The sequence below is a fragment of the Momordica charantia genome (genome assembly GCF_013281855.1).
Source record: "Momordica charantia cultivar OHB3-1 chromosome 8 unlocalized genomic scaffold, Mcharantia_2.0 BLBB01000008.1, whole genome shotgun sequence".
In the NCBI taxonomy this organism is placed as follows: Eukaryota; Viridiplantae; Streptophyta; class Magnoliopsida; order Cucurbitales; family Cucurbitaceae; genus Momordica; species Momordica charantia.
Genome location: NW_028275166.1, coordinates 10,885,956 through 10,913,382, shown reverse-complemented (window position 1 = coordinate 10,913,382; position 27,427 = coordinate 10,885,956). Strand labels below are relative to the sequence as shown.

At 34.1% G+C, this 27,427-nt stretch overlaps 2 protein-coding genes across 4 annotated transcripts; both read left to right on the top strand.

The window, feature by feature from the left end:
- Nucleotides 1-12,511: 12,511 nt before the first annotated feature.
- On the top strand, nucleotides 12,512-18,292 carry LOC111019957 (serine/threonine-protein phosphatase 7 long form homolog). Of its 3 annotated transcripts, XM_022296481.2 has the most exons (9): nucleotides 12,515-12,850; nucleotides 13,422-13,519; nucleotides 13,679-13,873; nucleotides 14,456-14,650; nucleotides 15,004-15,207; nucleotides 16,149-16,965; nucleotides 17,035-17,122; nucleotides 17,220-17,621; nucleotides 17,698-18,292. In XM_022296481.2, exons 1-9 carry the CDS (start codon nucleotides 12,606-12,608, stop codon nucleotides 17,887-17,889), a joined length of 2,436 nt encoding a protein of 811 aa, XP_022152173.1. In that variant the 5' UTR covers nucleotides 12,515-12,605; the 3' UTR covers nucleotides 17,890-18,292. The 3 variants fall into 3 exon arrangements, with proteins under 3 accessions (XP_022152174.1, XP_022152173.1, XP_087984302.1); XM_022296482.2 differs by lacking the exon at nucleotides 17,698-18,292 and having other exon boundaries at nucleotides 12,512-12,850; nucleotides 17,332-17,503; XM_088128176.1 differs by lacking the exon at nucleotides 12,515-12,850 and having other exon boundaries at nucleotides 13,455-13,595.
- Nucleotides 18,293-21,273: 2,981 nt separating this feature from the next.
- Nucleotides 21,274-24,877, top strand: LOC111019917 (Surfeit locus protein 2 (SURF2)). The gene is made up of 5 exons (XM_022296437.2): nucleotides 21,274-21,557; nucleotides 22,428-22,525; nucleotides 22,677-22,958; nucleotides 24,330-24,378; nucleotides 24,488-24,877. Exons 1-5 carry the CDS (start codon nucleotides 21,319-21,321, stop codon nucleotides 24,564-24,566), a joined length of 747 nt encoding a protein of 248 aa, XP_022152129.2. The 5' UTR covers nucleotides 21,274-21,318; the 3' UTR covers nucleotides 24,567-24,877.
- The last annotated feature ends 2,550 nt before the right edge of the window (nucleotides 24,878-27,427 follow it).

Genomic DNA, 27,427 nt, shown 5'->3' with positions numbered 1-27,427 from the left:
AAAATATATGTTGAGTTTTAGGATCTTAATATACTTAAGTTAATAAATATATTAATATATTTATTGATAGAATTTGTATGTTGTATCTTAAAAAAGAAATTATAAAATGTAGATTCTACCAAACAAATACTTGAAAGTAGTCAAACGGTACACAACTCTTGTTTTCATTGAATTAAATGATAAAATACTGTCTTTATTTATGTTTTAGATAAAAAAAAAAAAACAGAAACAAGAGACTTTATTTTGTTGTTTCCAAACTTTTTATACAATTTTAAAAATTATGAGTAACAGAAACAGTTACCAAACACTTATATTTTAAAAAAATTAGAAACTAGAAAGTATGTTAGCAACATCATCTTTTTGTTAGATTAGCTAACAATCAATTGAGTTTATAAACTATTTAAAACTATTTTTCCGTAAGATTATTATGCACCTATATGTCACATATTAATAATATTGAATAATTAAGATTGAGTAAGTGCTTGTGCTCATGTATATGTGTGTGTGTATATTTTGATAGTGTAGGATGAGTCATACTCGATAAGATAGCTATCCATTCTGCAGTTATATTATAAAAAAATTAAAACCCTCATTTGGACAAATTCTTTTTATGAGATATTTAGGTTAGAATATAAATATTTATTAGACTCTCAAATCTCAAAACTAAGTTAAAATATTAGTTTTCATTAGAAATTTCCTGTTGAATTATTCTCATGGCAGTAATTTTAAGAATTTATTTATTTAAATAAAGACTTTTGGTAGGGAAATTTGATATGAACCAAGGAGCTACCGTTGTTATGCCTCATGGACCGATTACAAGATCGAGAGCTAGGAAACTTCAACAAGCTTTGCTACTTCGTGTCCAAGCGTTCTTGAACTCGACAAGAGAAATAAAAGGAAGATGTGCAAGAAGTTAGAACTATGCACTTCAATTTGGTGCAAGTTATGCATTTTTAAGTGTTTTTATGGCAAGTTAAAGTCCACTTGGTCAAGGTCAAAGTCAACTCCATCAAGACAAGTCAAAGTCAACTCATTCAATTCAAAAACCAAGTCAAACACTCACATCCCTCATTATGGACGGGATTGCAATTATTTTGGTTGGCTTTCCATGTTCTTAACCTTTTCATTTGCTTGTCTTTTCATTTCTCGTAAGTTATGTCTTTTCATTTACAAGTCTTTTCATTTCTTGTAAGTTACAAGTCTTTTCATTTGCTTAAGACTTTTCATATGGCTTGTTAGGATGGCTATATATAGCCTTGAGATGTCTTGTTGTAACACAATTTGAAGTTGAATGAAAAGTGAGTTTTCTCATTAGCTTGGTTGAGAGATTTATCTCCCATTTCTTGTGCAATTTCTTGTGTCTTTAGAATTTGCATCTTAGGATCATTCAAGCGGTGTTGATCATACCTCTTGTGGAGTGATTCGAATCACGAGTTTAGAAACAAGTTTTCTCTACTCTTGATATTGATCATCAAGGTAATCCGTTCTAAAACTTTTCCTTGGGTTGATTCCATACTTGTTTTCGGGGTTTTTGGGATTGAGTTCTATGGGTCTTGTTCGTTAGCAAGGTTCTTAGATCCAACTCTCAAGGGTTTCTTAACATTTTGGTATCAGAGCATTAGGCTCTTTGATCGGATATATGTTTCCTTGCATTTATCTCTTTGAATTCTGTGTTCCTTGCTTATGTTTTATTATATCTAAGCATATGCATTCTGTCAAAAAAATTACAAAAAAAAGTATCAATTCCATTCATCTTTTCCAATTTTCGTCTTCTGCATTATTATAGATCTGGATCTTATCTACAAATCTGTCTTCTTTGAAGTCTTATGATTCGACTTTCTTAGTGGTGAAATTCGTGCACTTTGCTGATTGATTTATAAAAAAAAAAAAAAAAAAAACTGAACGTGAAAGCATTTATTGTTAGCATTATTGTGCTTTTGCTGATCCATAACTGAAAAAAAAAAAAAAACGAAAGAAAGAAGAAAAAAAAACATAGAAGACCCCATTTGTCATTACTTCTTTGTGTAGCCTTGCATTGAAATCTCATGCTACTTCCTTGTTGCTTAATTCCCAACCATCTTTATCTTTAACTCTACTTTGTTTCTTTCTAGCTTCCATTATAACTCTGTCCATTATTTTTTTTCTTAACTTGTTTCTTTGTTGTTATTCGGGTTACTCCCAAAATCACACTCTTGTTTGAGTTCTTATGTGCTGTCTAAACCACTTGAAATGCACATAGCTTTTAACTTTGCTAGACTCACTTACCGATTTGTTTGAAGTGCATAAGAGTGTACTAAGTTGTGAGGGAGAGATTGTAAGGGAGCGATACATATTTTGAGTGTTGAGGGTTTAAACACGAGTGAACTTCACTAACGAGTGAATTAGTGAGGGAGTGCTTGTGAGGTCCATTTCTTGTCACTCTATTTTGTTTTTACAGCATGGCTAATCTTGGAGATGAAGGCAATATTTCTGATGCCCGGAGGAGAGAGGCGCTAGAAGGAACTGTTGAACGAATGATTCGTAGCATGGAGGCATTGACAGAACGGATAGGAAGGTTAGAGACTCAAAACCAAGCTCAGGAGAGAGTTCCACCACCTCCACCACCACGTGTTATGGATGAGGATGAGTATGAAGGTGATGGATCCGATCATTGGGAGGACGATCAGGCTACAGTTTTAGCGGGTCCAAGAGGGGGTGATAGACACGTTGGTCGTGGCTTAGATCGAGGGAGAGGCCGGGGAAGAGGCTATCATAATTTCCAAAGAGCCCCACGAGCGAATGCTCAAGTTGATCGAAACTTGGAAACATCAAATTAAAACTTCCGAAGTTCTATGGTAAGACTGATCCGGAAGCGTACATTCAATGGGAGAAAGAAGTGGAGTTCGTGTTTGATTGCCATAATTCAGTGAAGAAAAGAAGGTACGACTATGTCTTGCTCAATTCAAAGATTATGCAGTAACATGGTGGGACAAATTAATGTCAATTAGGAGACGAAACCTTGAGGCGCCAATCGATTCATGGTATGAGTTCAAGGAGTTGTTGAGGAGGCGATTTGTTCCTAGACATTTCCACAGGGACACAGCGCAAAAGCTCCAAGTGTTGAGACAAGGTAGTAAGTCTGTGGAGGACTATTACAAGGAGATGGATACGTTGATGAATCGGCTGGATCTTGAAGAGGACATGGAGAATCTCATGGCACGGTTTCTTAATGGCTTAAACAAGGAGATTGCGGATAAGGTTGATCTACAACCTTACTTTAACATCGAAGAGATGTTGCACCTTGCCATCAAATTGAGAAGCAGCTCCAAAGGCGATCTAAAAGGTATTCTACTAAGCCCTTTCCCATTCATCTTCTACATGGAAAACGGATAGTAAGAGTGCTGATTCTAAACTTAGAAATCGAGAGGCATATGAGAGAAACCAAAAGAAAAGTTTGAGAAAGGAGAGAGTTCCAAGAAGGGGAAAGAGAAAGTTGATGAACCTAATGTGAGGAATCGGGATATTAAATGCTGGAAATGTCAAGGAGTAGGACATTACAGTCGAGACTGCCCTAATAGAAGAACTATGATAATTAGAGAAGGAGAGTTTGTAACAGAAGATGAGAAGGAAGATGAGGTAGAAGAGGACGACAATGGTGAATGTGAGAGTGAGGAGTATAGTGAAGAGGACCCTACACATATGTCCTTAGTCACTAGGAGAGCTCTCAGTACTCAAATTAAGGAGGATGGCCTAGACCAACGAGAGAACTTATTTCACACTAGGTGTCTTGTCCAAACTGTGCCTTGTAGTGTGATTATTGATAGTGGTAGTTGTACCAACGTTGTAAGTTCTATTCTGGTCAAGAGGCTTACTTAGAGACAAAACCACATCCTAGACATATAAACTTCAATGGTTGAGTGATTGTGGGGAGGTAAAGGTGAGTAGACAAGCTCTTGTTTCTTTTGCTATTGGAAAATATGTTGATGATGTTTTGTGTGATGTTGTACCTATGCATGCCGGGGATATATTGTTGGGTAGACTTGGCAATTTGACCGTCGGGTAATGTATGATGGGTATGCCAATCGCTATTCTTTTACTCATCATGGAGAAAAACTACTCTTGTACCTTTGTCACCAAAAGATGTGCATGTTGATCAATGCAAACTTGAAAAGAAGAGGCAAGAGGCTGATGCAAAAGCAAAAAGTGAAAAAGAAACAAAAGAAAATGAGTTGAGAGAAAAAAAAAGTTTGAGTGAAAAGCAAGGGAGTAGTAAGTAGCAATCAGCCTAGTGGGAAAAATGAGAGAAAAGCCAAAACGGTGAGCTTGTATGCTAGTTCAAGTGAGGTTAGGAATTTTTTAATGGCGAAACGGACTGTTCTTGTACTTTGTACAAAGGGTCTTGTTTTCTTACTAACGAGCTTAACACCTCCTTGCCTAGTATTTTTGTTCTCTTTTACAGGAATTTGAGGACTTGTTTCCCGAGGAGATGCCCAAGGAATTGCCACCACTTCGTGGCATCGAGCATAAGATTGACTTCATTCCAGGTGCTACCTACCTAACCGACCAGCTTATAGGACTAATCCTACTGAAGCCAAAGAAATTCAAAGGCAAGTGGATGAATTGTTAGCTCATGGGTATGTACGCGAAAGCCTTAGTCCTTGTAGTGTGCCTGTTATTTTAGTGCCTAAAAAAGATGGAACTTGGAGAATGTGTGTAGACTGTAGGGCCATTAATAAGATCACTGTTAAATATCGTCATCCTATTCCTAGGTTAGATGATATGTTAGATGAATTGCATGGCTGTAGTCTCTTTACTAAGATTGATTTGAAATCTGGGTATCATCAAATTCGTATGAATGTTGGAGATGAATGGAAAACTGCATTTAAGACCAAATATGGATTGTATGAGTGGCTTGTTATGCCTTTTGGTTTAACTAATGCTCCTAGTACTTTCATGAGGTTGATGAACCATGTATTGCGTGAATATTTGGGAAATTTGTGGTTGTTTATTTTGATGATATACTTGTGTATTCGAAGTCTTTGGAAGATCATGTAATGCATGTGCGTGCTGTTCTAACTACACTTAGAAACGAGAAATTGTATGCTAACCTAAAGAAATGTAATTTTTTCATGGAAAGGGTTAATTTTCTTGGTTTCATTGTGTCTAGTCGAGGAGTTGAGGTGGATAGTGAGAAAGTTAAGGCTATTAGCGAATGGCCAACTCCCACGAATGTTGGGGAGGTTCGAAGTTTTCATGGGCTAGCTAGCTTTTATCGGCGTTTTATTAAGGACTTTAGCACCCTAGCTTCACCTCTAAATGAATTGGTAAAGAAAAATGTTCCTTTTGTTTGGGGTACATCCCAAGAGCATGCTTTTAATGTTTTAAAGGATAAGTTGTGCAATGCTCCTCTACTTGCTTTACCGAACTTTGATTTGACTTTTGAAATTGAATGTGATGCAAGTGGGATTGGAATTGGGGCTGTACTAATGCAAAACCATAAGCCACTAATGTTCTTTAGTGAAAAGTTGAGTGGTGCTTCTTTGCGGTACCCAACTTATGACAAAGAACTTTATGCTTTGGTACGAGCTTTGCACACTTGGCAGCATTATCTTTGGCCAAAGGAGTTCGTCATTCATACGGATCATGAGAGCCTAAAGCACTTGAGAGGGCAAAGCAAACTGAATCGCAGACATGCCAAGTGGTTGGAGTTTATAGAGACATTTCCATATGTGATTAAGTATAAACAAGGTAAGGAGAACATTGTTGCAGATGCTTTATCACGAAGGTATGCTCTCTTTAATACTTTGAATGCTAAGATTTTAGGATTTGAACATCTCAAGTCCTTGTATCTAGATGATGTGTTCTTTGCTCCTTTTGTTGAATCGTGTGAAAAAGGACTTGTTGTTGATGATTACATGTTGTTTGAAGGATTTTTGTTTCGAAAAGGAAAACTTTGCATTCCATCTTGTTCAATTCGTGAATTGCTTGTAAAGGAAGCTCATGGGGGTGGTTTAATGGCTCATTTTGGTGTTTCTAAAACTTATGATATGCTTGCTGAACATTTTTATTGGCCTAAGATGAAGCATGATGTGCATAAAGTGTGTAAGCATTGTATTGCATGCAAACAAGCTAAGTCTAGGTTACAACCACATGGTTTATATTCACCTTTGCCTGTTCCTACTACTCCTTGGGTTGATATTTCTATGGATTTTGTCCTTGGTTTACCAAGAACTCGGAAGGGTAGGGATAGTATATTTGTAGTGGTTGATAGGTTTAGCAAGATGGCGCATTTCATACCATGCCATAAAACCGATGATGCTAAATTGATTGCTGATTTGTTTTTTAGGGAAGTTGTTCGTTTGCATGGCATTCCTAGAACTATTGTTAGTGATCGCGATGTAAAATTTTTAAGTCATTTTGGCGTGTGTTATGGGGAAAGTTGGGAACCAAACTTGTTTATTCTACTACTTGTCATCCCCAAACTGATGGACAAACTGAGGTAGTAAATAGGACAATGGTTACCATGCTTCGAGCAATCATAGATAAAAATCTTAAAACTTGGGAGGATTGTTTGCCATTAATTGAATTTGCATATAATAGGGCTGTCCATTGTACTACTAAATGCACACCGTTTGAAATTGTATATGGTTTCAATCCTATCTCCCCACTTGATTTGTTGCCTATGCCTCCTAATGAATTTGTGAGTTATGATGCTAGCACAAAGGTTGATCTTGTCCATAGGCTACATAAAGAAGTTAAGGAAAGGATTGAGAAGCAAAACACTAAGGTTGCTTCCCGCATCAATAAAGGACGCAAGCTCCTTGTTTTCCAGCCAGGGGATTGGGTTTGGGTACATTTTCGAAAGGAACGGTTTCCAACTCAACGAAGGTCTAAGTTGCTACCACGAGGCGATGGTCCTTTTCAAGTCCTTGAACGGATCAATGATAATGCTTATAAGATTGATTTGCCAGGTAAGTATGGAGTGAGTGCTACCTTTAATGTTTCTGATTTGTCTCCTTTTGATGTAGTTGATGACTTCGATTCGAGGACGAATCCTTCTGAAGATGGGGAGGATGATATGAACCAAGGAGCTACCGTTGTTATGCCTCATGGACCGATTACAAGATCGAGAGCTAGGAAACTTCAACAAGCTTTGCTACTTCGTGTCCAAGCGTTCTTGAACTCGACAAGAGAAATAAAGGAAGATGTGCAAGAAGTTAGAACTATGCACTTCAATTTGGTGCAAGTTATGCATTTTTAAGTGTTTTTATGGCAAGTTAAAGTCCACTTGGTCAAGGTCAAAGTCAACTCCATCAAGACAAGTCAAAGTCAACTCATTCAATTCAAAAACCAAGTCAAACACTCACATCCCTCATTATGGACGGGATTGCAATTATTTTGGTTGGCTTTCCATGTTCTTAACCTTTTCATTTGCTTGTCTTTTCATTTCTCGTAAGTTATGTCTTTTCATTTACAAGTCTTTTCATTTCTTGTAAGTTACAAGTCTTTTCATTTGCTTAAGACTTTTCATATGGCTTGTTAGGATGGCTATATATAGCCTTGAGATGTCTTGTTGTAACACAATTTGAAATTGAATGAAAAGTGAGTTTTCATTAGCTTGGTTGAGAGATTTATCTCCCATTTCTTGTGCAATTTCTTGTGTCTTTAGAATTTGCATCTTAGGATCATTCAAGCGGTGTTGATCATACCTCTTGTGGAGTGATTCGAATCACGAGTTTAGAAACAAGTTTTCTCTACTCTTGATATTGATCATCAAGGTAATCCGTTCTAAAACTTTTCCTTGGGTTGATTCCATACTTGTTTTCGGGGTTTTTGGGATTGAGTTCTATGGGTCTTGTTCGTTAGCAAGGTTCTTAGATCCAACTCTCAAGGGTTTCTTAACAGAATTTATGATTTTTTTTTTATATTGTTAATTTTGAAATTTATTTTCAAACCAATATCCATACTTATTCCAAAAATAATCCTCTACAAAATTAGTTTGAAGATACCTCTAAATATGGTACTTTGTTAGCGTACGTCTGATTAAAAAAATATATATTTAAAAAAATCAACTGCATATTTATGGAAATTCAGATACTCCCTATTGTCATTTTATGAAATTCAGACACTCCCAATTGTCATAAAGGGATTCTCCAAATTTCCCTAAATATATATTTTATAAATTTCCCTAAATATATATTTTATAGTCTAAGTCCGTGTTATAATTTTAGTCTGTAATATTTTTACATATTTTATTTTAGTCTATCACTTTTGATACATGCGAAAATTGATTGATATGATAAATTTATATAACATAATATTTAGTGAATTGTTATAAATTAAGGAAGAAAAAAAAGTCTATCTAAGAGATTTTTTTTCTTTCAATTCTTGACATTTTTCTTATCTAAAGTTCCGTAATTCAATTACATATTATGCCATGTACATTTATCATTATTCAATTTTAATATTTACCAATGATGAGAGGCTAAATTAAAAAATATTAAAATACGTGATTAAAATGGTTACTTTTTGGACAAGAAACTAAATTGAAAAATATCAAAATATTGGTAATTAAAACATATATTTGGGCTGTTTCTATTGGTATATATAGAGCAGGTTAAATTTTATAGTTTTCAACCAAAATTTAAGGGCGGTAATTATATTTGCATTTCAGGATCGATATTTTTAGGTATTTTAAATATATGAAATTGTCCTTAAAATTTGCTAGGTAATTATCAATTTTATGATTTTATCATTAATATTTTAAAATTCTCAAAATTTTTTACAACAAATATGAGATGAGAAGTTCAAGGTTGGACTAAATAAAAAGTAATAAATATAAGATGCATTAATTATTAAACTATATCCGTGAAAATTCTCATTTAAATCCTTATGAAAAAAATCATGTTAGAATTTGTTGAGAGAGAGGTGCATGTGAATTAATTATTGCAAGGGCCTTCCATATCAATGATGTTGGGTATTTTGGTAGTTAAATTTTGTATGATTTATTGGTGAATTAGTATTAATTGCGGCTTTATGAATTAATTTAATAAAATCAAAAAATGGGAAAAAGAAACAATTTTTATCCTTGAATTTGAGGTTTCTTCTTCTTTTTTCGAAAATTGGCAAAGTTAATCAATTTTCTTCTCTACTTTTTTTTTTTAATTTCATCAGATTAAATCTTTTCTAAGAAAATCAAGATTTCATCTAATTTTAATCTCATCAAATTAAATATTTAAAAAAAATTTCATCAAATTAAATCTTAAGGTTCGATATTTCACCCCATATAAATCGTCCAAGTCTCTCTAATTTATTTTTATGAAGGCAAATACGGTAGAATGAAAGATTCAGGCCAATACATTAACTTTTATAAATCTGTTATCTACTATTTTTTTTCTCAATATTTTTTTAGTATAACATCTGGGGTGGGGATCGAACTCACAATCTCTCGAAAAATATATGTCAATTATCGTTGGCAATTATGACAACAGTCGCGACTATAAACAGATTCGCGACTATGGCAGTTTTAATTTATTTTTTCAATGTTCACAGTAATTGTGGAATAGTTTTTAAAATCTCTTAGGGAGCTAATGTGGTATCCAATTGAGGAAATTACTTACTACCTTCGTTGCTAACAAAGTGCAAAAGGGAGGAATTTTTTTTGTTTAAAAAAAAAATTAAAGAGAGAGTGTGGCAATCAATTCAATGATGGAAGGATAATTTATTTTCGTCGAGGGCAGGATAGATATTGGTTGAGTATTGTCCAACTTACGTGATGGGTTGTTTTAAAGTCCGGAGAGTTTCTATAATAAAATAATTAGAGAAATAATTAGATTTTGGATCCCGTTTATTTACCTACAACAAGCATTCTACGGTGTTTACCAAATTATAGAAATGGAATTAAATGGTGAGACTCGCCTCAAATTTTATAATCTGATTCCTAAAATAGTAATGGTTTACTTCTATTACAGTTCTACAATCATTCTAATTCTTTATTCCGTAGGCCCCACGTATTTATTATAATTACTTTACAACTTTTATCCTTTCTCTCCTTTATTAATTAATCCCTACAATTCATTTAATTATTCATTATTTATTTGAGGTAATGTTATTTTAATTATAGATTATTTATTAATATTAAATAAATTGTTATAATAAAAAATATTTAGTATCAATAATATAGTAATAAATTAAATTAAAATTTATTATTATTGTAATTAAAAAAGATTTGTGTAATTAACTAAAAATGAGAAAGAGGTATACTAGTAATTGTTATATATTTGATTCCGATTTCATACCGTTTTAATTCTGACTATGATTCCATAAAATTTATGGTAAACAACATCAAAGAAATAACATTCTCATTCTGATTCATTTCCATTACGATTGCGGATAAGTAAACGGGGCCTTAGTGTGGATCATCTTATCTGGATCCATGCACAATGTCATTGGTAACTGTTGCGTCCACACAATTGTCTTGGATATACGTGCAAGTGTACACTATATCCATCGATTGTAGTACGAAACGAGGTCGAATCCACAGAGACTTAGGAAAATATTCTAAACTATGTTTGAGGATATCAAAAGTACAAAAACAATAAAATATAGATTGTGTCGAAAGTAAAGAAAAATATCATAAACAAACAATAAACGATCCCAACAGTGAACACGCTTTAAAATATTGACAACAAGAAGAAATTACAATACAGAATAACAAAAGTGGGTAGTAAACAAATATGGAAAGACGGGGAGACATGACATGCTTTCTTCCCTAAGTGGATTTTATAATTAGTTATTCGACTAAGTGGATCTTCATATATTGAAGAAAGCATGGTTCCATTTATGAGGAGAATCATTCGTTGATGCTCAACTCGACATGGTTCCCTTCCGAGACACCCAAATATGAATACACACAACTCCTGTTGCTAAATATCCAAGCAATAAGCATAAGTTCTAAGCACGATTAGGGACCTCATTCCTAAGTATCCACAACCCTACTAAAAAAAAGTAGCTAATCACAAATAACGCGAGTCAGCTACCCGTAAGCCTTCCCGAGACATACAGACGCTTGCATACAAAATAGAGTTCCAACAATATTAAGTAAGGATTAAGAAATAAACACAACTCTATTTAATAACAAAGGAAATCAGCTAGAGTTTTAGTTGTTCATCAGTTACTGCATGTAAATCTCCCCCAAAATGACGTGGAGGAAGAAGAAAATACAATGGGTAAATAAAGGTTACAACCCATTTCAAGAAAAGAGAAGAAAGCCGAGAATGGAGATGACAGCTCGAAGCAGCATCCGAATATCCCTCTAAGTCGTTAGCTCTCAACCGAAAATGGTGAGATTCTTCTTCCTTGTCTTTTCCAACACTCACAATTGTGCCTCTCTTGGGATATGTGTGTGTCGGCCAGGTCAAAATGTCCTTTTTATATTGGGTCCCAATTTTAGGGCACCCGGCTGGAGATTGTACGGGTAGTAACTTGTCTGTATCTGGGACAATTACTGCTCTGTAAATCCATGCTCCAGCGATTCTTTGCTTCAGCTTTCTCCTGTCATGCCTTGAACATATCTCATCTACTATTTATGAGCTCAACGCTTTCTACATACTTTGTCTTTTCTTTCCAAACCAGCTAAAAATAAGAGAGTTTAGCATAGTTTTTAGCCAAAAGCATCCAAGACATGAGACTTTTAGCTCGTACTTCGATTTCTAACAATATTTATGAGATTTGAGAGCTAAATTAGACACACTTTGACATTTCTTCACACAAAAACATCTAAATATTTACTAAAATAACTCTCTTTTAGAGAGTTGTCAAACTGAACATATCTCAAGTGGTTAAGACAACTATCTCTAGATCATGAGTTCGAACCTCCATCCCACATGTTGTACTAAAAAAAGGAAAAAATAAAGTTTCTGAATTTTAGTTAAACAATTTAGTTCCTGTACTTCCAAATTAGTGATAATTTAGTATTGGAACTATTATTCTTTTGTAATGATTTGGTCCATATTATAATTTTTTTTAATTCATATTATAAATTTTTTTTGTTAATTTTCTTATATATATTAGACGAATAAATTAAAAAACTAAATCGTTGTATTGTGAAAATTTACACTTAATTTTGATGAGACTTTTTAAGATAGAGACTAAATTACTACAAATTTAAATTTTAGATTCTAAATTGTTACCTATTAAAATTTAGGAACTAAATTATTAATAATTTAAAAAGTATCGGAATTCAGTTATTACAAATTAAAGACTAAATCATTCTGGTATCTATTTTTTAACCAAAAAAAATATATATGTAAAATTCTCATAAAACTAACTAATTTCAACAAAATTAGCTCGACTAATATATAAGATCAAATAGGGCATAAAATCAAAAAAGAATTTATTGGACGAATAGAAGGAAATTTGATCGAGAAACCGAATTAATTTACTGAAAATGAAAACCCAGTTAAAATTTGTTTTTTGCCCTTAAAAATTTTAGGTTAAAATCGAAAAACCGAATTAATTTAATTAGTGAAAAATGAATTTCCCCCTTTCAGCAACGAATCTTGCAAAAAAACCCCCATTTCCGATTGACATTTCTCCCAAATTGTACAAGAAATTAAGCCCCCGCCATGGCGACGACCACCGCCGACGAGAGGGCGGCGGCGAATCTGGAAGGGGCCGAACTTCTGGGACAACCGACCTTCACAGAGCTCGACAATGGCCGCTTCCGCTGCGTGGAGACCGGCCACGAAGTTCTCGCCAAGAACAAGGACTCCTACTCTCGGACCAAGCGCTGCCGTCTCGGCCTGATCGACTTCGCTTTATGCCGTCGAAAAGTTCCCCTCAATATGTTCGAGCAGGATCCTCTCTTCTGGTACTCTAAACTTTCTCTTCTTTAATTTGCAATTTGCATGTCTCTGTCTTATCGCCTGAATGGTGTAGAAAGTTGTGGGAATTAGACATTGAAATGCAGTTTGTGTTTGATTTGATACAGTGCTGCTGGAGAACTGAGAAATTAAGATGAAAATAAAGTCAAGAGAGTTATGAGTACTAATTATGCTTGTTCTTGTGTTTTCTTGAGCTGCAATGTGAACTTGATGAATCATGAAAGTTGGTATTCTTGGCCTCTCAGTAATAGTGGTAGCAGTTCTAGAGTATATTTGGGAATGCTTTTAGGATAAATGCACTATAAACTTTTGATAAACACTTCAGTAAAAAAAAATGCTTAATAACAAAGTATTTTGATGCTTGGTTCCATACTTGTAAAAACGCTTTTTAAGTGCTTTCTCAGTCAACATTTTCCAAAGTATTTCATATTACTTCCGTACATGAAAATTTTGGGGGATGCGAATAGCACTTGCACACATAACCTTATTCTTTTTTAATGGCTTTGCTATTGTTAGTCATTTCAATTTCAGTTAACCATGGCATTCCTTTTGTTGCAGTTCGAAGTTAAAATGCAAACTTACTGGGGATACCATCAACAAAACAGAGGAACATATATGGAAGCACATTAATGGCAGACGGTTCCTCTACAAATTAGGTCTGTTCTCTGCGGTGTATGTGGATTGTTATATTTATCCTTTATCTTATCAGTGACCTGGAGGGCAATATTCGTGGCAAGTACTCTTATACTTATTAAGCTCAAGAAACCAGTTACATGCAGTTCGTACTATTTACAAAGTTTGTATTTTCATCACAGAGCAAAAGGAGTTAGAGAAAGATACATTGTCTAGGTCAGAAGAGCAGCAAGGAAAGAAGAATGCTGCTAAGGCTTCAAAATCAAGTACAGAAAATTCAAAAAGCAAAAAGAAGAAGCGTCAGGATTGTGACAATGGAGGAGATATATCGGCTCTAGTATCAGTTGCAGAGCATGTAAGTGATGGGGCTGCTATAGGTATGTTTTTTAGTCAATTTTGGTCATGTTGTTTGGAGAGAAAGGAATAGTAGGCTTTTTGAAGATAAAAAGTCCTTAAGAGGATTCTTTTTGTATGTGTATAACATATTTCTTCTTGGTAGACTACCCACTGCAAGAAATTCTTTTGTAATTATTGCCTACGGCTACATATAATCGTATATGATTGGAAAACTGTAATTGTTTAGAGCTTTGGGAGGGTGGCCTCCTCCCTGAGGCCTTAGGTTGTTCTCTCCCTTTTGTGTTGTTCTTGGAATATATTGTCTCTTATCAACAAAAAAAAGAAAGAAGCTAAAAGCACTTCCCACTAAAAATCAATCACCATGTCTTAGAGTATCATAAAACTTCTTTGGAAAAAGCCACTTTAAAGAAGAAGCTTTTAAAGTGCTTTGGCCCGAATGTTTCATCAGGAAAGTACTATAATCAAACATTAAAGTGGTTGTTATGTCTATCCTTTATCTTATCGATGACATGGATGCATGTCAAGTACTCTGAAGCTTGTTAACCTCAGAAACCAGTTGCATGCACGCGGGTACTGTTGTCAAAGTTTGTATTTGATTGCAGAGGAAGAGGAGTTAGAGGAAGACGCAGTGTCTAAATTAGGAGAGCAGCAAGGCAAGAGGAAAGCTTCTAAGGCTTCAAAGTCAAGTACAGAAAATTCAAAAAGCAAAAAGAAGAATCGTCAGGATTGTGACAATGGAGGAGACAGATTGGCATTAGTATCAGTTTCAGAGCATGTAAGTGATGGGACTGCAACAGGTACGTTTGCTAATCAATTTTGTTAACTTTGATTTTGTATTTACGCCATGTTTATAATTGCTTTTGGTCATGCCAAAAATACTGCCCATTCAAAATCAATCATCATGTCCTAGAGTAACTTAAAAATGTTTTGGAAAAAGTTACTTTAAAGAAGAAGCTTTTAGAGTGCTTTAGCCCGAATGTTTCATAACAAAAGTACTAGAATCAAACATTAAAGTGATTATTATGTTTATCCTTTATCTTATCATTGACAGGGACGACAATATTCGCGACAAGTACTCTGATGCTTGTTAAGCTCAAGAAACCAGTTGCATCGCATTGGTGCTATTGACAAAGTTTGTATTTTATTGCAGTGGAAGAGGAGTTAGAGAAAGACACAGTGTCTAAATCAGGAGAGCAGCAAGACAAGAGGAAAGTTGCTAAGGCTTCAAAGTCGAGTACAGAAAATCCAAAAAGCAAAAAGAATAAGTGTCGGGAATGTGACAATGGAGGAGACAGATTGGCTTTAGGATCAATTTCAGAGCATGTTAATGTTAGTCATAGGGCCATTGCGACAGGTATGTTTGTCAGTCAATAATTCTGTTAACTTGATATTATATTTAGGCTATGTTTAGAATTGCTTTTGGTCATGCCAAAGACACTTCCCACTCAGAATCAATCATCATGTCCTAGAGCAACCTAAAATGTTTTTGAACAATGTCAAAATTACCTTAAAATACTCTATGAGAAGCACTTGTGGAATGCTTTAGCCTTAATATTTGACTGGTGAAGTACTAGAATCAAACATTGAGTTGTTACTAAACATTTTAACTAAGGTGCTTATAATCACTCATTACTCATTAGCTCTGATTTTTGTAAGGTTATAGGGTCTCTTCTTGTTTTAGTTTAGTTGTTGGACTGTCTTTTTTAGGTCCTTTTGTGTTTTTTAATTCCTCTCAGACAAAGCTCAGTTTATCATTCAAAGGAAAAAATGATCGTTTTTTTCATTGAAATTGTGTGCATGGTAAAGAGGAACTGGAAGTGTGATAGGTCATTGAATGCAGAATCTAGAATGAATTAGGTAATGATAGTTGTTGATGGCATCAAGCATGAACTTAATGTAGATTAGTCGAGGTGCGCGTAAGTTAGTCCGGACACCCACGGATATTTTCATGATTCATCAAGCACATAATGTATTTCAACCCTCATGGAAGGCCGTTCCTTTTGCTTTTTCTTTGGGTCTTTTTCCCCAATTGCTGTTTGTTTCATTTCATGGGACAATGCACAACCTTCAAGTAAGTTTGTTTTGTTTAGTCTACTTCCTCCTTTTCATTGCCTTATGCTTTGGAAAGGGTGGTTTTCGATGATTTGACTTCTAGATTGGGGATGGGGGGTGGGGGTGGGGGTTCTTTGTTTTCTTCAAAACTAGTTTTCTTATTTCTCTTTTTGTCGAATTGTATATATATTCATATATGAACTAATATTTTTAATTAATAAATTATTTGTTCTTTTTGTTCAGTATCAAAAATGGATCCTGGACCTATTAACTCAGCTATATTACATTTACAACCTACACACCGTTCACAATTGGTATGGACTGACCAATCTGCTAATTGTTTGCAATGTCGGAGGAGAGAAGCTATCTTGCATCGAACCATTAATTTGGATGCACGAATAGTGCCTTACTTAAAACAGTCTGGATTTTGGGGGGTTGCGCGTATTGGATTCACCCAATTAGATTGGCATCTCATTACTGCTCTAGTGGAACGTTGGAGACCTGAAACCCACACATTTCATATGCCGGGAGGAGAGTGCACAATTACATTACAGGATGTGGCTATCCAATTTGGATTGCCGGTTGATGGAGAACCTGTAACTGGATCGTTACAACATGATTGGGCAACAATATGTGAGGATTTGTTGGGAGTACGACCCACACAGCTTAAGGGGTCTAGGTTAAGCCTACCATGGCTAGCATCACAATTCACAAAACTACCCGTTGAAGCAGACGAGGTCATGATCAAACGTTATACGAGGGCATATATTATGCAACTTATTGGAGGATTTCTATTCGCTGACAAGTCTAATACGCTTGTTCATCTCATGTTTCTTCCTCTCTTGAAAGATTTTGAAGAGGCTGGGCGATATTCTTGGGGTAGTGCATGTCTTGCATGGCTATACAGAGAATTATGTCGAGCCAGTCAAATTGATGCATTGGAGATAGCAGGCCCACTCATATTACTGCAGGTATGGGCTTGGGATAGATTTCCTGCCATTGCACCACAACGCAAACTAACAACGCCTAATGAATATGTTGGATGCCCTCTTAGTGCTCGGTACGTATTTTATTTACTTATTGTTTTATACTACAATCGTAAATAACAGTATTCTCATCCACCCTATAGATGGAGTGGTTCATTAACGGTCACCAAGGTATCCACACATGTGCTAAGTCAATATCGGTACACATTTGATCGACTTTCACGAAATGAGGTATGATAAAAAGCATTTTTTATTGTTCATTGGAAAGTCTGGCCTTATTAATACAATAATATTATTTATTTATTTTGTCGAATATTATTGATTTCAGATTGTGTGGATACCATACATGCATGAGATTATGTCCATCTTACCAGAATATTGTCTTAATGGGCAAGATGTTTGGTTGACTATAAGTCCTCTCATATGCTTCCATATTGTAGAGTGGCATCGGCCCGATCGAGTGTTAAGACAATTTAGATTACGACAATATGTGCCACCACATTGTAATACAGATACACAATTGCATCAGTTAGACTTGCGAGGTAGGTATGACAATGATTGGAGACGCGAACATGCACGATATATATCAGCATGGGGTCTACGCCGAGAATGTTGTGCATCTGGCAAGGTAATACAAGACGAGTCTGATGTATCGGATGACTACTTATCTTGGTACAACTCAATCACGAGGAGATACATTACACCTCAAGGAGCAGCCTATGAATACATGGCAAGTTCTCTATATGTATGTATATTCAATTGTGCCTAAATTTTGTAGTTTTAATTAATTATTTACTCTTCCACAGGCAAATATCATCAAGCAAATACATGATATTTCGTCGCAAGACGAGATCAAGTCTCTATGTGATAGTTGTTTCAAAGTAATGGACGATCTTCATGGTAGGAATAGCGTTAGACCACTAACTTATGATCCCGACAAGCGACAAAATTGTCGTAGGCGTCAACAGCCACCAACTGAGGACAACCTTGATCCTTGAGTCGACAATCAAATTCGGGCTACCCTCGTAAGTATGGATCTTGACACTCACTAATCTTTTGTCTCGGTACATATATCCAATCACCCCATAAGAAGAAAAGGAAAAAGAAAAACCTAAGGATGAAGAATATGCACAAATAACGTTTGATTGTACTCAGATGTTTTTCTAAGTTTTGATTTTGTTTCGAAGCTTGGAAAATTGTGAAGCATGTATTGTCATCGTTGGTTAGAGAAGAGAAAAAGAACGAAAAGAAAGAAAGAAAAAAAAATAGTGTATAGTTCAATTGGTTAATATAGAGGTTTGAACCTCGCATGTTGTTGAACTGAAAAAAGGCAACCTAATTGAAATATATGAGATTCTCCTCAACAAAATCAAGGTTATAAAGATTTTGAAGTTATCAACATATTTGTTGTTCCCTTCACAAAGTTGAGCTGAAAAATGAAAAATAATGCTTAGACGATGAGAGCTCATTTTGGTTGTCTAATGTTTTTCTTTCATTGTGTATTTTCTTCACCGAGTGGATTTTACCATTTTAGTCTCTATTTGCAAAATTTTAACATAAATTTTTATTTACAATAGAAATCTTTTAATATAGTTTTATGGCTACATTTAAAAAAATTTTGTGAGTGAACTGTCATGTTAGAATAGTGATGGGGATAACTTAGATAAATGGCTATTTTTTAAAAGTACATTATCAAAATAAACGTTTTAAAGGTATATAAACTAAAATGAATAAAAGTTGAAAATAAGAACCAAAATGAACTAAAATTAAAAGTGGAGGAACTAAGTAGTGTTTTAGTATTTAAATTTTAAAAAATCTTAAAATTTATTTATTGACATTTAAAAAATTGCACAAGAACTTTGAAGGTTCGCTTTAAATTTTAAAAAGTCTATAATTATAATAAATCTCGTAATTTAACAAGTTTATAACAAGTCTGCCTATACTTACTAATAAAATTAATGGGAGACAGAGTAAACAAAAAATTGAAAGCGGTAGGAGTTACTGAAAATTTTTAAAATACGAGAATTGTATAAACACAATTTTGAAGGTTTTTTTTTTTTCATTCTTTTTTCTTTCCTTTTAACTAAGGAAACTTAACAAATACACCTATTAGATAAGGGATCAAACTTATAATTTAATAATGGTGAAAACTCATTAAAAATTATGCTAAACAAAAACATAATATGTACACAATGTCTAAGAATATTTTTTTCAATTTGGTATTTAATGTTTTAAAATTTTCAATCTTAATGTATTGAATGTTTTTTCAATTAAAACCTTATTTTCACTGATTGTTAAAATGAATTGATTAAATAATGATGTGATATGAAAACGCACTTTGTTAGTTGAACTAAGAGTACCATGTATTTTAATTTGATGAAATAGACATATTACGTTATTACTTGCTCATAAAATAAAAAATTACTCATTTTATACTACTTAAAATGTAGTAACTCACTAGAGTTGAAATTGATTGTTCTTACAAAAAGTGGACGAGTAAAAATATTAATATACTAACAAATTGACAAACTCGTAAAAGTCACTAAAAATTACCATTGTTCTTTTAATGTTTAGTTAGTGTAAAGACTCAATTAAAGAAAAAATCAATACATAATTGAAACATTTAAAATATTAGTAATCAAATTGAAAAATGCAAACTTTAGAGACTAAAACATGTATTTATGGCCATCACATAAATAGTCAACTTGAGCTTGATGGTTAAGACGTACAACATCAACAAAAATAGTAAAAGCTTAAATCTTCACTTTCCACGTTACCCAATCTATCAGCTTAAATTTTTGGGTTGAGTGATGGTTTATTCATTCTTAACATGGTATCAGAGCGGGAGGTCTTTGAGATACTCATAAATGAATTAAATTTAGCCAACTCATCAATTCAAGCTTTTGGGTTGAGTGGTGATTTATTCATTCTTAACAATGCCAACATAAGCAAGACTAAGCAGTATCGATATCTACTATTTTTCACATTGGAGATTCAAATTTCCAATAAGATTAAAATACTATTTTGGTCACTCTACTTTCAGCTTTGATTCGTTTTAATCTCTATATTTTTAAAATGTTAATGGTTTCTATACCTTCAATTTTTATTCATTTTAGTCCTGTACTTTTAAAGTGTTCGTTTTGGTTCATGTGCTTTTAAAAAGTAACCATATTGATTTCTTAATTTTATTTTTAATCTCATATTTTTTTCACAATTTCAACATGACCACTATACTCAATGTATTTCTTGAAATGTAAGACATTTTAGGGTAAATTACATTTTTAGTTCCTAAATTTGGAGATAGGATTTTGTTTAGTCTTTGAGTTTCAAAAAGTGACAGCTTGATCCCAACATTTAGATAATGATTTTAAAAGGTCATTGAGGTTAAACTTGCGTTAAAGTTAACGGAACGTTGGTGTGGCTTAATGAGTTGGATATTTATTTAATTTTATATACATAATATTTAACTCCAGGGACGTAGAACCATTTTCTAATGATTGGGGGACTAAATTGTCCATTTTTTAAATTTAGGGACCAAATAGAAATATATCTCAAGACTACTGAACTAAAAATATATTTTACCTTTTTTTTATTATTAAAGTTGAAACGATGGTTCTAAATATCCGTCGACATTTCCATCGACATATCCATGTTTCCATGGGTTCGACATCGACATGAGGGGTGATTCGACATTTCCATCGTAGTACAAGAAAATTGACACAATATGAAAAATATCAAGAAATGTCACTAATATATATATATATATATATATATATATATATATAATATATAATATTAATATTAATTATTTTTAACTAATTTAAAAATGAAAAAATGTTTATTTGTTAATTTAAATATTTTTTACGATTTTTTAATTTTTCTAACTCTTATAGAAATATCCATCGACATTGATATTTTATTGATATTTCGTCGCGGAGCGATCTCCATCTCGACGCTTAAATGGTTTTCTCCGACCCTGCAGTAAAGGAAAAGTTCTTTCCCTAAATCGGGCCCGGGACATTCGACGAAAAAGGAGGACCCAATGTTATGCACTTTATCCCCCCAAAAAGACCCGGATCTCCTATTTCTTTTTTTATAGGAAAATCTGCCCGCCCCGAAGAAAAATATGTGTCCAGAAAGACTATGTAAATTAGGGTCTTTAAGCCCTCACCCAACATCTATTAGTTCAATCAACCAACATTTTCAAAATCATTTTGAAGCCGTATACCCATTTCGGCCTGACTCCCGGTTCTCTCTTAAATAAAGCTATGAAAAAACGTGAGTACATCGACATTTAAAACTTTAGATCCAATAAACCGTTTGAAAATATCCAAAACAAATAAGAGTGGAAATTGCATTTTAACCGATAAATAAATAAACAACCCTCATATTGTCCAAAACCCCCGAAGCCCGCCGACATTTGTCCCATGGCGACGAGTAGAGCCGAGGAGAGGGCGAATGTGGAAGGGGCCGATCTTCTGGGGCAACCGACCTTCACAGAGCTCGAAAATGGCCGATTCCGCTGCGTGGAGACCGGCCACGAACTCCTCCCCAAGGATAAGGACACCTACTCTCGGACCAAGCGCTGCCGCATCGGCCTCATCGACTTCGCTTTGTCCCATCGAAAAGCTCCTCTCAATATGTTCGACCAGGATCCTCTCTCTCGGTACTCTAAATTTCCTTATTGTTTACGCGTATCTCTGTCCTTGTTGGCTTAGTGGTTACGTTTGATTGGTTGGGTATTGTAGAAAGTTGGGAATTATACATTGAGTTGCAGCTCGAGAGCCGAAAGGTTGAAATGAAGATGTAGTCTAAGAGACCTGTGTGTTTGGGATTGATTTTTAAATAAAAATTCTTTTTCTACGAGCACTTTGAAAGAATTACTGACTTGGAGTGTGATTGATATAGTTTCGTGTTTTTTTTTTAAATATATAGTGTTTGGTACTAAATTAAAAAAAAAAAAACTCTAAAATCTGATGGATTTAAAAGCCATTTTTCAAGAAACGCTTATTTGAAAAGTGACTTTAAAGTGATTGGAATTTTTGTAGTTTAAGCCCTTTGAGAGATGATTACTTAGAAGGAACATAATTCAAATTGAAGCAATTGGATATCAGCGTGTCGGTACAAAAAAATGCTTAAACTAAATGATATGTTACCACTCCTAGAATACTATTTATTTGCTTTGCTGGCTGTTGCTTTGGATTCTAGGCCATAGTGAGTGTATAATTTCTGTTGTCTTGGTAATGGGTTGTGGTTATTTGATGGACTTCAGTTGGAGAACTGATAAATTAAGATGAAAATGAAGTCAGGAAACTTATGAGTGGAGTACTATTTGTTTACTTATCATCGTTTTTGCTTGAACTGCAATGAGAACTCGATTAATCTTGGATTTTGGTGATCTGAGTCTTCTTGAGTGTGAAATTTGTCTTTCCTTGGTAATTGGGCTGCTGTTATTTTGTTCTTTTTGAATGGTTTTTGCCCTTTCTCTTGTCAGTCATTTTAATTTCAGTTGGCCATGTCATTCCTTCTTTTGCAGTTCGAAGTTAAAATGCAAACTGACTGGTGATACCATCAACAAAACAGAGGAACATATATGGAAGCACATTAATGGCAAGCGTTTCCTCAACAAATTAGGTCTGTACTTCTCTTTCTACGTGGATTGTTTATGTTTTTCCATTATCTTATCGATGATGTGGTCATGGCAAGTTCTCTGATTCTCATTAAGCTCGAAAAACCAGTTGAATGCACGTTGCTACTATTGACAAAGTTTTTATTTTCATGGCAGAGCAAAAGGAGTTAGAGAAAGAGTCGGCTAAATCAGGAGAGCAGCAAGCCAAGAAGAAGGCTGCTAAGGCTTCAAAGGCAAGTACAGAAAATTCAAATAAGAAGAAGAAGAAGGAACTGGAGAAGACTACTTCTGAAGCAAGGGAACCCAATGGGGGGAATGACTCAGAGGACGCCTTCTGGATGCCTCCGGTAGGGCAGCGTTGGGATTGTGACAATGGAGGAGACCGATGGGTTTCAGGATCAGATTCGGAGCATGAAAGTGAGAAGGTCATTGCAATGGGTATGTTTTTCAATTTTGCAAACTAGACAATGTATTTAGATTTCCATTAAATCGCACTTGTGCTAAAGAGGAAATGTGGTAGGTCATTGAACGCAAAATCTAGAATGAGTTGGGTAGTAATTGTGAACCTCATGTATATTAGAAATTGTTTAAGTCTAACTTTTTGTGTGATTACTCTCTTGTTATTTTCAAAGTAGGCCAGTGAGTTTGTTTGGGGTTAATGGTTGTGTCAGGGGGACCTTGGGGGTCCTTTCTTGGTCTCGGTTTCTGGTTTGCTTGAGGGAGTTGGTTTTGCTCTGGGTTGCTTGTCTTTGGCTGTTCGGATATCTCCTACTATGCTTTTAAAAGGCAACATGGTGTTTTCAAAGGAAATCAAAGAACCATTGACGGAGGATCTGATACATGCAGCTCCGGTGAATTGCCATTCAAAAATTTGTTCAAGTTGCTTGTGGGTTGTCAAGGCTTGCATTATTTGGGTCTTTGGGTGGAGTTCTTTGGTGATTTTGAAGATGGCATTTGCCTAGAAAGCAATTTTCTCACTCATTTTTGGTGGTTTTTTTGGCCAGTTTTCTTTTTTATTAACTGAAGTTTTTGTATTTCTGTTCTTGTTCAAAATGTTTTTGTATTTCGGTTACTAAGGATATTTGTAATTATCGATGAGGCACTACTCTTTTGGATTGAAGTCCATTTCTGCAGGTTGGCCTCACTTTCTTTTTTTTTTTTTTTTGTATTGCCTTATACATCCTTTCATTTTTCTCAATGAAACCTCGATTTTTGTAAAAAAAAAAAAAGAAAAAAGCTGAGGTTTTTCTATTTCACTTGTACTTTTTTCATTTTATCAATGAAAAATAGCGTATTTTTGTGAGAAAAGTAAGTGCCAAGCATCCACATAATGACAATACCACCAAAAGTCCAGTGAGAAGTAGAGGTTAAGTGGAAACTTAGCCCGCCCGGTGTCTCGGGTTCAAGCCTCTGAGTTGAATTTAGCTAGAGAAAACTCTTGTTTTCTGTCCAATGCCATTGAGGCATGTAAAGTCTTCCCAAAGGAGTGGTGTGGAGTCTGATACCGTGAGATTTCAAAAAAATAATCTTTAGAAGCTTGTTAAAGCCTGCTCACCTGTTTTATTTTGATGAATTACTGCTTATTCTTCTATCCTTCCCAATGATAAAGGATTTTTCGCCCGACCAGTAGGATCTCATCTCGTGCCTGTAACATCTTGATTGGCTTTATTATGAACTGTCACGACACCCGAGATAAATTAGGTTGCCAGGACTGTATATTCTCTTTTAAAAACTTCTTTCACCTAGTTGTTTTGTGTTTGGCCACTTCCTATTTTACCTTAAATTGATTGTTTCTCCTCTACTCTACAGATGACGAGGATAAACCTGGTGAAACCGAGTCAGATGAATTATCTAAGCAGTATGTGAAACCGATAGCTAATATATGTTTAATTTTTTTTTTTTCATTCCGGTCTGAATTACGTCAAGTCCTCATGTTGATCATCATATTTACTTTCTGATGATCACAGGACCAAAAGAATGTCTATAGAGATTGGACCCAGTAGCTTTGCTTCAAGAAAGAAGAAAAGCAAGAAAAGCTCTAAGTGAGCAACATTTTCTCAAGCACTTCCGATAATCCGACCGTATTCAGGTTACTTAGGTGAGCACGGACCGCCTCCGCTCGCCATCTGCAGTATGCTGCATCCATCTTCATAGGTCCTTATTTAATCACCATTTGTTTTTATCTTCTTCCCTTAATGTCTGAATTGACTGTACTCTTCTTAGCTTAGCTGATTGAAGTTTTGCTCTCTTGTTCCTTCTTTTGTAGCACTAGATATATAGATATATAGACTGGTCCCTAATTTTTGTTAAAATTCCGATGGGTCCCTAATATTTATTACATTTCTCAATTGCCCCTATTTTTGTAAAAGTTTTCAATTTTACTCTTAATGAATCACTTTAGCTTAAAATTTCCTGAAAATTTTATGGCTGGTGTTGTCGGGTTTTTTTTGTTTTTTTATTATTTTTTTAAATAACGTATTTTAAAAAGAAAATACAGAAATAATGTGATTGGATGCGATTTCACTTCAATCGCAGCCATTGGATGTGAGTTCACCGTTACTTTTCCAGCTGGAGCCATGTATTTGATGGAAATCGTGCATGCCATGCATGTGATTTTCGTCTGTCTTCGGTGCAGTGCCTTCCCTTTCCCTTGGCGTTTGTGGTTCGATTTTAGTTTCACGTACATTTGTTGTCTCTTGATCTAATTGTTGTCGACAACTTCAAAGTTTAGTAGGAGTCCATGACTCCAACCAAATTGTTGAGTATTTCTTGTTTATTAAATTCAAAGTAAATTTTAAATTGTTAGTCCATAACTTATATGTATTTGGCATAATTGAAATATTTTTGGACTTATTTGAAAAGTTTTGAGCTAATTTAATGTTTAATTATTGCCAAATAAAATTTAAGACTATTGATACTGAAGAAGGGTTAATGTCCATGAAAATCGATCGAAATAAGTATAAGCTTAGGCATAGGGTCGAAATTTGTGAGCGAATAAGCCCTACCATTTGTTGTAAAAAAACCCTTACAGTTTAAATTCTGACTCAATTTTTACATTAAATAGTAATTTAAATTAAAAAATAAAAAATAATCTCTATATCAGTTTTGAAATTTCTTATTTAATTTACATTTCTTTGAAATCTACATTATTTTTGTAATTTATTGTGGAATTTATGAGCAATACAGTCATCTAATCTATTTATTATTATTTCATAAAATATATTTATTATCATTCCAGGCAGGTGGGTGTCATCTAATTATTAATTATATATGTTAACAAAACTATGAGAGAGTATTAAATTACAATTTTTTTTCTTTTGATTGAAATAAGACTCTTAAACTATAATGAGAGCATAGTTTAGTAGTGGGTGACTCGTTCATTTTCTTAAGGTCGGAGGATCAAGTTCTCGTACTTCCAATTTGTTGTACGATCTATTTGAGGTTTGATAGGTGAAGTGTTTAAATTTTTATAGCATGGTTCATAAAAATTCAGATCAATGTTTTAAATGTTTAGGTTGGGGGTATTTGTCAAAAATTATAAAAGAAATAATCAAATTAATAAATAATGATTTTACCATTTTTAAATTAGTGAAAGTTTCTTAATACTAATATTATGTCTTGGTGATATTTTGTTGACTTTTTTATATATTTTATTGATTTTTATACTATGTCGAGGTTGAGACATGAAAATGTCAATAGGTTGAGTTCTTCCAACTTTTTTAGTTAAACAAAATTGTCATATGCATGTAAACGTGAAACCTTTAAAACAAATGCATAGTGTCTTACCTAGTTGAGACTTAAGTTATCAATTTATGTTAATAAAACAATATTTTAACGTGACATTAAAGGTAAAGTTAAGAATTATAAAAAGAAGATTAAGGACTATTGATATATTTAGCCTAAAAAAAGTGGACTAAATACCTTCTTGCTCCCTAAAGTTTGGAGTAGATGTCTATTGGTCCTGAAGTTTGTAAAATGGGGCACTCAAATGTTTTGATGGTTAGTTGACTAACTTGCTTGATGAGTTGTTAAATTGATGATTGTAATTAGTGCAAAATATATTATTTAAATAAAATTTTCTTTTTTTTTTATTGTGATTGGATTATATTCTTCCCTCTTATATTTATTCTCTCCTCTCCTCCTTCCCCGACAAACTTCATCGCTACTCGTCTATCGCTTGTCTCCTCGTGTCGTTCGACTACCACAAGACGATAGGTGAGTGCATATGATAGATGAGCGATATTTGATGGGCGGACAACGATGAAGAGGCATGCTACAGGTGAGCAACTACGAATAGGTGGTCGACATGCCACCAAATATCAATTGGAGGGGAGGAAGAAGAGAAGGAGAAGATAATCCAATCAACACAAAAATATTATTTAAATAATATATTTTTCCATATCAATTACTACATTTAGTAATTTAACAGCCACATCATGTTGAAGTTAGTCAACTAATAATAAAAATATTTTAGCGACTATTTAGAATAATTTTACAAACTCCCCAAACTAAAAGTGTACCAAAAGTATATTTAGTTCAAAAAAGTTGATTTCTTTTAATACAATAAAGTGGATGGAAAATTGAACCTCGAAAGAAGAAAGAAGGGGATATCTCATGTTCACCTAAAAAAAGTAACTATCAGCTCCAAATTGTTCAATGATAAAGGCAACGTTAGTATATTTTGTTTTAATTAATTAATTTTTTTACAGACTTAGACTTGAATTTAGAAAATTGGTTATTGTTTTCTGTTAAAATATAATTTTGGTCTGTAAAGTTTACGTTTGTTTTAAACTTAATCTCTAAAGTTTAAGACTTCTATATTAGTTTATTAAAAAAGATCCTATATTAATTGTTCAAAAATTTATAAGTTCCACATGAGGCATTTATCAACAAAACTTGACTTGATA